This window comes from Spermophilus citellus, assembly GCF_964194105.1.
Source record: "Spermophilus citellus genome assembly, chromosome: 18".
Lineage (NCBI taxonomy): Eukaryota > Metazoa > Chordata > Mammalia > Rodentia > Sciuridae > Spermophilus > Spermophilus citellus.
The window spans coordinates 16,843,855-16,856,224 of NC_138200.1; the positions used below are offsets into that span (position 1 = coordinate 16,843,855).

At 35.6% G+C, this 12,370-nt stretch overlaps 1 protein-coding gene and 1 pseudogene across 7 annotated transcripts in view; both read right to left on the reverse strand.

The window, feature by feature from the left end:
• Positions 1-1,849: 1,849 nt before the first annotated feature.
• On the reverse strand, positions 1,850-2,913 carry LOC308637860 (mortality factor 4-like protein 1; annotated as a pseudogene). Its single transcript has 2 exons — positions 2,866-2,913; positions 1,850-2,786 (listed from the first exon to the last, which is right to left on the reverse strand). The product of its transcript is annotated as a mortality factor 4-like protein 1 (transcript).
• A 1,994-nt stretch (positions 2,914-4,907) lies between these two features.
• Positions 4,908-12,370, reverse strand: part of LOC308637129 (zinc finger protein 82 homolog) — a 28,676-nt gene continuing 21,213 nt past the window's right edge. For 5 of the 6 annotated variants that reach the window (XM_081273330.1, XM_081273333.1, XM_081273332.1 and 2 more), the window contains exon 6: positions 8,072-10,610. In XM_081273330.1, coding sequence (XP_081129456.1) covers positions 10,528-10,610 — 83 coding nt within the window. In that variant the 3' untranslated portion in view covers positions 8,072-10,527. Of the gene's footprint in view, positions 6,797-8,071; positions 10,611-12,370 lie in introns of those variants that run through there. The other variant, XM_081273334.1, reaches the window with a different exon arrangement.

Consider the following 12,370-nt stretch of genomic DNA (forward strand, 5'->3'; position numbering starts at 1 on the left):
AACAAACTACTATTTACATGTTTATGATTGAGTTTATGTGAGGAAAGCAACACTCCATCAAAACAAAACAAAAACAATAAAAAGGGGCTGGGTTGTAACTCAGTGGTAGAGCACTTGCCTAGCACGCGTGAGGCATTGGGTTGGATCCTCAGCACCACATAAAGATAAGTAAATTAATTAAAGGTTAAAAAAACCTTTAGTACAAAGAACTTAGTTTCTCCATATTTCCTTCCTTTTTTAAAGAAAATTTTTTAGTTGTTGGTGGACCTTTATTTATATGTGGTGTTGACAATCCAACCTAATGCCTCACACATGCTAGGCAATTGTTCTACCACTGAGCTATGACCCCAGACCCTTCCTTTTTGTTTTGACTAAGTTTTGAGGCATTTTGAAACTCTATACTGAATTTTTAAAATATTTTTAATTTTTTATTATTTTATTTTAAAGTATTTTTTTAACTGTAGTTGACACAATACCTTTATTTTATTTATTTTATATGTGGTGCTAAGGATCGAACCCAGGGCCTCGCACGTGCTTGGCGAGCACTCTACCACTGAGCCACAACTCCAGCCCTCATACTGAATTCTTTACACCCCTCACTAAGGAGCCTTGACATTTTTTTTTCTTTTTTATGGGCTGGGGATTGAATTTTTTATTTTGTTTTTTTTTTTTTTTTAATTTTGAGACATAATCTCACTAATTGCTCAGGCTGGCCCACCTCCTGAGTAGCTGGGATTACAGGTGTGTGCCACCATGCCCAGTTAAGAACTGAATTTCTTTAAAAGATATAGGGCTTTTAGATTTCAATTTGTGTATATTCTCTTAAGTTGTATTCTCAGGAAATTTGTTTTTTCATTTATATTGAATTTATTATAATGTTTATGATGACCTTTGAATGTCTGAAAAAAATTATTAATGATGTTCCCTCTTCCACTCTAGATAATTCATGTATTCATTCTCTCTCCCTCCCTCCCTCCCTCTCTCTCTCTCTCTCTCTCAGGGTCATGCCATGTTGCCCTGGCTGGTCTCCAACTCCTGGGCCCAGGAGATCCTCCTGAGTAGCTGGGATTATGGGTTCCCCTCACTGTGCTTGGCTATTTTTTCTCTATTAACTTGTTCAGATTTTTACTAATTTATTAACCTTTTTAAGAAACTAAATTTTTATTTTCTCTGTTGTATATTTGTATATATCTACTTCAGTATGTCATCTCTGCTCTTCAGCCTTTCATTCTACTTAATTTATTCTTTGTAGCTTCTTAGCAAACAGGTATAATTGATTTAAAATATTTTAACCTAAGCTTCCAAAGTCTATAACTTTTCTTCTAAAGTACTACTTTAACTATATTCCACAAATTTTGATGTGTTGTCATTATTGTTTAGTGGGCAAAGATATAATACCTAAGGAACAATATGGCTAACTTGCAAAGGATGGGTCTTTAAGCACTATTAAAAAAGGGTGGGGAGCAAAAATGGATGAGTGTATTCAGTTATACACACTGAATTGAAATTTTGGTACTAGGAATCAGAATATTTTATCATATAGCATTAACATAAAAGTGTGTAGTGTCAAAGGAATAGAATCACCAGCATTCAAGAGCAGCTTTGGGGGCTGGGATTGTGGCTTAGTAGTAGAGCACGCACCTAGCGTGTGGTGAGGCCCTGAGTTCCATCCTCAGCACCACATATAAGTAAACAAATAAAATAAAGTTATTGTGTCCATCCACAACTGAAAATATTTTAAAAATTCAAACAGTTAAAAAAAATTCTGTTAATCACCAACATCTTCAAAGGACCAAGAACAAAAATGTGTTTTCAGAGATCCAGACATAAGTGAATGAAGAGCATCTCCTCACACTGCTTTCCCATGGTACTCAGGAGGGGCGACTTCATAATCGCTGGCACTACACAAAGTTGCAGAATTCTTTTGTCAGGTACTTGAGGAAATCGTGAAGATAATTCAGTAATAAAGCAAGGCTCTTCTCATCCAGAGGTGTATAGGCCAACATTGCTCCAGTTCCTACAAATAATCTCAGTAGATATGGCGCTCCATATACCTGAGACATGGGTGCATCAGGATGATCTACAAGAATCTCAGCATGGTGTGGTCTCTTGAATTTGTAGAGCAGTGGGGTGCCCATTGAAGTATTCTTTTTATTCCTGCCACAATTCATTAATAGCATACTTATTATCTATTCCGTCAAGATTTCTTATAAATTGAATAATATCTAGAATAGAATCCACATTCTTCTTTGCAGGAAGATAAAGGAGCTATTTTGTAAGGTAATTAAGTCCCAGTCATCAATAAGCCGTGGTTTTAGCTCTTCAGGAATCTTTACTTTAGCTTCAACTCTGTTCATAAATGTTTCTTCATTTTCAACAGTAGGATCTACCGGGGGCCCTTTTCTTCCAAGGAGGTGGAGGTGTCGCGCTAATTACTGCCACCATCTCCATTTCCAGGTGTTTTCTGTTTTTTCTTTTTTGTTTTCACCTCAACCTTTTCTGTTACAGACTAGATGTCTTCTTTCCTGGACCCCCGCTTTCACCTTCCCCTTGCATACTGCTCCCATTGGCTTTTTGGGGTTCTCGCTGTTTCTGCAGATCGGTGTCCACGTACCTGAGAACTCTGCTCGTTGGAACCCATTCATCCCAATTTTTATTCCAACCGCTGTAATGTATAAGTATTTCACTTGTTTGTCCTTTATGGCAACCTTAACACACTATGCTTCACAAAGAGGCCCATGAAAGCACCCTACTCGCTCACCCTCCTGGCATTTCAGCTTCGGGTCCTGCTTGAGCGCAGTTTATAAGTGACTCATCGCTGCCTGCTTCTCCCACCACCAGCGACTACCACTCCCTACTCTCTACCTGACCCAACTTCGCGTCAGAGGCGAGGTCAGGTACTGCAAGCTCCATGTCTTGGGTCTGATTTGGAGTTTTGAAATTTCAAACCACTATTGTAGATTCATCTGTTTCTCCCTTTAGTTTGTTCAGTTTTTGCTTCATTTATTTTGAATCTTTATTACTTGGTGTATACACATTTGTGTGTCATTTTAATGAATTGACCCTGCTGTCATTCCTTTTATCTCTTAATACCAATTTTGTCTAATACTAGTACAACCAGGCCAGTTTTCTTGTACTTACTATTTGGATGGCATACCTTATTCCATCTTTTTTCCTTGAACTTATTTGTTATTTTACATTTAAAATGCATCTCTTGGGGGCTGGGGAGGTATGTAGCTCAGTTGATAGAGTGCTTTCCTCTTATGCACAATGCCCTGGGTTCAATCCCCAGCACCACACACACTCTCACACACACAAACAACAACAACAATAAAACATCTCTTTCAGGAAGTATGTGGTTGAGTTTGACTTAAAAAAAAAATCCAGTATGACAATCTCTGGACCATTCACATTGATCATTAACTTGTCTGGGTTCATGTTTGCTTTTTTGTTGATTTCTATTTGTCCCATTTTAAAATCCACTACTTCTCCTTTCCTGCCTTTTTTGAGGGGGTTAATCAATTTTTTCTAATACATTTTTTGTATTTGCTTTTCAGCTATATTTCTATGTATCTATTGTAGGAATTATAATAGACATTCTTATTTAACAGAGTCTGCTTGGAATTAATATTGTATCACTTAAGTATATGAAGTTTTAATTAGCTATGTACTTACTGGCTACTTGCTTCCTGTATTTTCATAGAGATTGGGAGTCTTTTTTTGTGGATGTTGGTGATTTTTAGAGAGGGTCTAAGTTTCTTTGGGCCTTGCTAAATTGCTGAAGCTGTCCTCAAACTTGGAATCATCCTGCCTCAGTCTCCAGTCACTGGGATTACAAATGTGTGTCACCATGCCAGGCTTGAGGATTTTGTCTTTAATATTCAGTATTGTTAGAGGCTGGAACATTCTGTGGCATACTGTGTAGGCATGCATTGTAGGTAAGCACTTTGTACACATTTATTCATTGGTGAATCTGTTAGGTATGTAGTGATATCTCATTGTGGTTGTAATTTTTCTGTTTCCTTGATAAAAAAAATTTGAGTACCTTTTTGTTTGAAGTACTTATTTGCTGTCCCCCCCATTTCCTATTTGATTATGTTATCTACTGATCTATAGGGGTTCTTTATATATTCTGGATGAATCTTTATTCAAATACATTATGAACATTCTCCCACTTTGTGTTTTGTTCTTCCATATTCTTAATCGTGTCTTTGGATAAAAATAGATTCTTAAGCTTAATATGGTAAAATTTACCACTTTTTTATTTCTGGTTAGTGCTTTCATAGCTCTTTTAAGAAATCTTTGGGGACTGGGGTTGTGGCTCAGTGACTACATGCTTGCCTTGTACATGTGAGGCCCTGGGTTCGATCCTCAGCACCACATAAAAAGAAAATTAAAAGTTTTTTTTTTAAATGTCCTCATTTGCTATTAAAAAAAAAAGAAATCTTTGCAACCTCAGTTCTATAAAGATATTGTTTTCCTCTAAAGAATTTGTTTTACTTTTTAGAATTTGATCATTTATACATCTGGAATTGTTTGTGTGCAGTGTGAAGTAAAAGTCAAGAGTAATTTTTTGCCAGGCACAGTGGTGCACACCTGTAATCCCAGCTGTGCAGGAGGCCAAGACAGGAGGATCACAAGTTTGAGAGCAGCTTCAGCAAGGACCTATCTAAAAACAAAACAAAACAAAAAAAACGGGGGTGGGGGGGGTGGGTGCTGGGGATGTGGCTCAGTGGTTAAATGCCCCTGGGTTCAATCCTGGTAATTTAAAAAAAAAGTAATTTTTCCATTCATATGGATATGTGACTGACCCAATGCTCCTTATTGAAAAGATCACCATTTCCCAACTACATTGCAGAGGAACTTTTATTATAAATCAGATGACCACACATATATATATGTTGGGCCTTTTTTAGGGTTCTTTATTTTGATCCATTATTCTGTTTTTTTCATTCTTAAGTAATACCATACTGCCTTAATGACCACAAATCACATTAACAAATTCAAGGAGAAAAACATCATTGTGCCAAAATGGCATCTGACAATATTCCATTGGCATTTCTAATAACAAAAGTTAAGTAGGGTCTTCAAGAAACAATTGAGACAAACAGTCTATTTAAACCTAGAGTAAACATTACACTAAGTGATTTCCATTAAATTTGGAGAAATAATTAGATGCCTGCTATCATCAATAATCCCACTAAACCTTTCCTGAAGGTTCTATTATAAGATTAATAAAATAATTGCTATACATATTCAGGAAAAACCAAAATTATATCTATTTGCAGTTAACAAAACTGTTTAGAAAACTAAGAGTCTAGTAAAACATAAAATTAAAAGATTAGACCTTTGAAAATCTTTTGTGATAATGAAAATTATTATTGCATTCATATTTAAATTTTAACTTGACAAAATCACCATAAATACAGATATAAGCCATAACCTGGAAGACAGTTAAATCCATCACTTATAACACGTAAAGGATTACTATCTGGATAAGAATATCACAAATCTTACATGAATTTTTTTTTAAATGGGCAAGATGTGAATTAGCAAGTTGTTTAGTCATGAAACAGATGTTTACAGATGCTTAACTCATTATTAATCAAGAAAATATTAAAACTCATACCAGACATGGATATAAGGAATTGCTTCACTAGTTAAAGGCATTATAAATTTACCATAATGCTACTCTACTTCTGTAGCAATATCCGGCAAGGGTGAAAGTGAACATAAATTGTGAGAGAGTAATCTCGCTTTTTGATAAGCACCTTAGAAAAACTCTCATGTATAGCAAGAAACACAGAGATATTCAGTAAGGCATTTTTCACAGTGAAAAACTGAATATAATAAGAATATTTATCAATAAAAGGTTTAAATACATATACAGACAGGGCCTATGGGTTTTCTATTCCATTGAAAAAGCACCTTGTATAGACTGTGGAGTGCTGGATATCAAACCTCAGGGACACATGCATGTTGGGCAAGGGATCTACCATTGAGTCATGCCTTTAATCCCCTAAAAAAGCACCATTTTAAGTTTTAAAAATGCAAGCAGCTGGGTACATAGCATAGCATGTTAGTTGCTTTCTTTGCCATACAACTATAGATCTGCCATAATGGAGACATTTCAATCCTTGAAGTACTTCTAGTAATGGCAACATCTGCCCAAGAACATCTGGAATAGGTAAGAGTTCTATATGAAGTCTGAGATGTTTTTGGTTTAGATAAAATGAAACAGTCTGTGAATCTTTTTATAGGCACTTAATGTGATTCCTGCCCCCAAAATATGGTATGCAGAGCTCTAACGCTTGTTTTAACAAAAACATTTTCTTCAAATACTATTAAGTACTATATTTTCAGAAAATTTCAGTAAATGTGCTGTCTCCAAGAAACCTCTGTTAACATGAAATTGTTATAGATTGTTACAAATTGTTATCAAACATCCATCTATAAGCAAAAACTAATTTTATTCTTATATCAGTAATTTTACTTAAGATATTTTGTGTTAATTTTACTCTTTATGAATACAAACAATTTGAAATCCTGAGTGGTAAAGATGTATTATTCCAGATGATGAATGATTGATTAGCGACAACTGCCCTATCAGAGCAAAATAGACTTGGAAGTACAAATCTTAAGGTATATCTTTAGTGGCATCAGAGATTTGGTTGAAAATAAAGAGTTGTGACAATATTCATTTTAATTTGTAGAAGGTGCTAAGGTTGAATGTGCACCCCAAAGTTCATGTGTTGGAAAACCTTATCCTCAGTGGGACACTCTTAAGAGGTGGGACCTGGAAGAGATGAATATGTCATAAGGCCTCTGTCTTCATGAATGGATTAATGTAATCATTTTGGAAGTGGGTTATTTATTGCAGAAATGGGTTCCTCTTCTTTCTCTCCCCACCCCCAGTACTGGGGATTGAACCCAGAGCTTTGCATAGCTAGGCAAGTGTTTTGCCACTGAGGCCTCTACCTTCATGAGAGGATTATCATGAGAATGGGTTTGTTATAGAAGTGGGTTTCTTATTATAAAAGGGAAAGCTTACCCCTCTTGCTCTCTCTTATCCTCAATTTATCCTTCCACCATGGGATGACAGAATACAAAGACTCTCATTAGATGCCAGCCCCTCAATCTCGGCCTTTTCAACCTCCAGTACCATTAGCCAATAAATTCCTATTCATTGCAAATTACAGTCCACAGTATTCTCTTATAGCAGCACAAAGCAGACTAGGCCAATAAATTTTCATGTTGAATTTCTATGTTTTCATATGTATAAATTGCTGAGTCTGGTCTTGAACTTGCGAGGAGGTCTCCTTGCTGGAATTACAAGTGTGAGCAAAGCTGATGAAGTTCAGATAAATGAAAATAGTTAGGAAAATAATGTAAAAAAACGTTGGAGGGTTGGGGTTTAACTCATTTGGTAGAGTTTTTGCCTAGTATGGGTGAGGCACTGGGTTCAATCCTTAGCAACACATTAAAAATAAATAAATAAAGGGATAATATCTGTTGCCTACAATTAAAAAAAATAATGGAGCTGGGTCATGTCTTTTGTCCAACATTGTTAAATTGTTCAAGTTAGAAATAAAAAAAATCTAGGGTCTGGGGATATAGCTCAGTTGGTAGAGTGCTTGCTTTACATGCACAAGGCCCTGGGTTCAATCCCCAGCATCACATACACACACACACACACAAAAAAAAAAAAAAACCCTAAAAAATCTAAATACATAATTAAATCACAAAGGTCAGAGCCCTATGTATTTCTGGCAAGATTATTTTATGTTTTATAATTATTTTAATAGATATTGCATTTAATTTACTGATACTTTATTAATATAGTCTGCATGTATCTTAAGTAAAATAGGCCTATATTTTTCTTTTGAGATGGTATTCTTATCTTTTTTGTTGTTAAATACTTATTTTTAGGGGCTGGGGATGTGGCTCAAGCGGTAGCGCGCTCGCCTGGCATGCGTGCGGCCCGGGTTCGATCCTCAGCACCACATACCAACAAAGATGTTGTGTCCGCCCAGAACTAAAAAATAAATATTAAAAATTAAAAAAAAAATACTTATTTTTATTGTAGTTGGATACAATACCTTTATTTTATGTGATGCTGAGGATCGAACCCAGGGCCTCGAATGTGCTAGGCTAGTGAGTGCTCTACCAATGAGCTATAACCCCAGCCCTCTCATCTATTTTTATTATTGGGATGTTTGCATTATAGAATAATCTAGAGATTATTAGTTCTTTAAAATATTTATTACCTGAAAAACTATTAATTCTTTTTTTAAAAAATAAGATCATAACCACATTTCATTTTTTTCCTTCATCTATAGATCTGTTCAGGGTTTCTGTAATATCTTGAGCCAATTTTGATAATTTAGGTTTCTTAGGATAACTCATTCTCTGTTTGTTTATACATATGCAACTATATGCATGTGTTAACATATAACTTAAATTTTTTAAATCTCCTTGATATATTTAGCTATTCACCTTTCTCAAACATAAAGCTGTAACTGATTTATCTTTTCCCCCCTCAATAACTGCCAATTCTGTATTAATTATCTCTGCAAAGAGAACACCCTTGGTTAGAGTCTACTACTTTAGATTTTAGTAGTTCCATTTATTTCTTTTATCATATAAATTACTTCCTACTACTAATTGTATCCATTAGCTTTTCATCACTGTGACGACATACCTGAGGAAATCAACTTAAAGGAAAGATTTAGTGTGGTTCATGGTTTCAGCTGGGTAGCTCCATTGTTTCTGAGCCTGTAGTGAAGCAGTATGTCATGGCAGGGAACATTAGTGGAGCAAAGCTGCTTACCTCATGGCAGCAGTGAAGAAGAGAGAGAGAGGCCAAGACAACAATATTTACCCTTCAAGGACATGCCACCAGTCACCTCCTTCCTCCAATCGAGCCCCACCTCCTAAAGTTTCTGCCATCTCCCAATACTGCCACCAGCTAGGGATCAAGTCTTCAACACATGAGCCTTTGGGGAACATTCCAGATATGCACTGTAACAAACATCTTAGTGTTTTTTTTTCTTTCTTATTTTAATCTTCTAGCTTAAGTTAATGCTTATTTTTTTCCATTACATATCAACTGCCTGTTACGTGACAGTCATTATAGGTATGGGAAAAGGATGGTGAACAAGACAAACACTGGTTCCTCAATCCAGGTTTTCTTTTTTTTTTCCCCCCCTCAATCCAGGTTTTCTAAATGCATTGTTTGGGGTTTTCTGTTAGTAGCGCTTTGGTGATTTCCCACAAATTTTCATTTGTAGGCAACACATTATTATTCATCTCTAAATATTTTAACACTTCAGATTTGATTCTCTACCTTAAAATTTTTATTATGGAAATTTTCATATATATGTAAAGATAGTAAAAATAGCACAATGAACCCTGTGTGTCTATTATGAAGATACAACACGGCAACATTTTGCCAATCTTGTTTCATCTATTCCTCCCACATATTTTCAGTTACTTACAGGGATACTTTCTAAGGAATGCATCTTTAGGTGATTTCATTGTTATGCAAACATCACAGAGTCTACTTTGACACCTAAGATGGGTAATGATATTACAATAATGTCATTAATGACATTACATTAATGACATTAAGATAATAGGTGATAATATCTTATGGGATCAATGTTGAACATATGGTCAACTTTTTTTTTTTAATTTTTTTGGTAGATGGACAGAACACCTTTATTTTATTTGTTTTCATGTGGTGCTAAGGATCGAACCAAGTGCCTCACACATGCGAGGCAAGTGCTCTGCCGCTGAGCTACAACCCCAGCCCTGTGGCCCACTGTTGACTGAAAAATCATTATGTGATGCATGACTACATTTTAAAGCAAATCATAGGGCATGACATAATTTTACCCTTCAATACTTCAGTATAGATCTCTAGCACATATTTATACACATACCCATAATGCCAACATAATGCCTAACATAATGAACAATAATTGCTTAGTATCATTTAATACATAATCCATGGTTATATTTACACAATATATAAAAACATTGTCACTAATTTGTCCAAATCAGGATTGGACTGACTACATTTTCTGTACCCTTAATGCTCTGGCAGTTCAGGCCTTGATCCTGAAGACTCCTCCCAAGACTAGCTAATGCATAGATAGCAATAGTTCCCCTGTGAGTAGATCTTTGATATACAAACCAAACAATCCAGAGCCCATATTCCCAAACATGCTTTATCAAACTCACACACCACATCAAAACTCCCCAGCTCTAAATTACCCTAGGGCCAGGTACTGAACAACTAGCAATCACCTCTGTAGCACAAAATCTGCCAAAATTATCAAACTATCCACCCTAAACTTACTCAAGTGTCTAGCCTGCCTTACCCATTCCTTCCCCCCAAATAAAACAATAAACAACAAATCACTAATAAATGCCTTGGGGCTTGCATTATCCTCTTTATTTCTGCTTTTACCCAAGTCTTTGGGTGCTTCCCCATATGGCCCTACATGCAAGCCATGCCTCCTTTCAGATAATAGAATACCTGTTTTTAGGGATCTGAGAATAAACTTCTTTCTTCAAGACAATAATTTTTATGTCTATCACCATGCCTAATTAAAACAAATCCCAAGTACATTAAAATGTTAAAACACAAGGACACCAATATGTTCCATACACTGTACTTGATGTGTCTATTATTCTTGACATAGGATTATGGTTCTTTTTGTTCTTGATATGTATTTTGGTTAAGAAATTAGACCATTAATTCAGGAAACTTTTCAAATTGTGGATTTCCTTATTTGCTTCTTTGTGTCACTAATCTGTTCCTTAGTTCTCCATGTTTCCTGTAAATGGGTAATTAGATTCAGAGACTAAGTTGTAATTCTGAAGCAAATTTTTAGGGGAGAGGGATATTTCACAGGGGATACTTTGTATATTGATTATATCACATCTAGAAAGGCATAGCCTGGCTGATCTAATTTAGAAATGTTAATGTAGATTAGTGGGTGCTGCCATTCAGCACCACCAATCATAAGCTTTCTATCAATCCTTGTATCCATGGATATCTCCACCAAGACCCATTATTTTATAAATAAGCATAATTTTCCAATTCTATCACTCCTTTGATCTTTACCAGCTAGAATTCTCTATTAATAAACTATCCTTCATCAACTTTTGGTTGTTTTGAAATGCAGTTCATAAAGGTAAGGAAAGATTTAAATGTTCCAGTCTTTCCCTTTATTTATCAATAATGCACTAGTGTGCTCCATAGCTGATCAATGCATTTGGTTAGGAAAAAAAAGCAATCAAAGGCTACAGTGGTCAAAAAAAAAAAAAAAAAAAGGACACAGAAGCCAATATGAAGGGAGTCGAACTAGCCTATGTAGCATTTTTTTTTTTTTAAGTTACAAAGGAGTGACTAAACAAACAATGTAGGCAGGCGTGGTGGCACACAATTGTAAATCAGTACTTGGGAGTCTGGGATCACTTGAGCTCAGCAGTTTGGACACCACCTGCGGAATGTGGCAAAAAACTCATCTCCAATGGGGCAAAAAATGCAGGAGTTATAATACAGGTGAGTTTAAATTTACAAATAGCTTCCTTTTATGTTATCTTTTGTTAGCCTTTAATTAAATATTAACTAGGACCTGAGAATGTAGATTGTAGAATACCTGTTTTATTAATAAACAGAAAAATAATTTCTCATTTTCAGTATTTTAACAAGAATAAGGGATAAATGTTGGTAGAAGGCATATTTATATTCATTACTTCTATAGTCTTTTTTTTTTTTTTTTTATACCAGGGATTGAACCCAGGAGTGCTTAACCACTGAGAATAGTCTTTCAAGAGAATTCTCAAAAGAGTAATATTAAGAATAATGATAAAACAAAATATAGTGGCTTAAAACAACAGCCAATTTTTAAATTCTTTTATGATTGTGTGCATCAGGAGTTGGGCAGGGACTTAGCTGTTGAGTCTTCTATTTCACATGGTGTCAGCTGAGGTTACTCAGTGGTGATCAGCTGGTCTAGAGGATCAAAAACTCTTTCACTCAAATATCTGGTGTCTTAAAGGGCATGTCTGGAAGACTGGATTCATCAGGTATCTCTCCCTGTATATATAATCTCAGGGCTTCTCCATTTGCTAGACTTTGTTACATGACAGTTCAGAGCTTGAGAAAGTGTTTTAAGAGGTGAAGTAACCTTAACAGTAAAGCATGGACCCAGAAACTGCACAGAAGTACTTCTACTATGTTCTACTGGACAAAGAAGTCACAGATTCTGCCCATATTCAAGGGAGGAAATATGGACTCCATCTGTTAATGGGAACAATGTCAAGAATTTGCAGCCATTTTTGCTATAGTTTTATA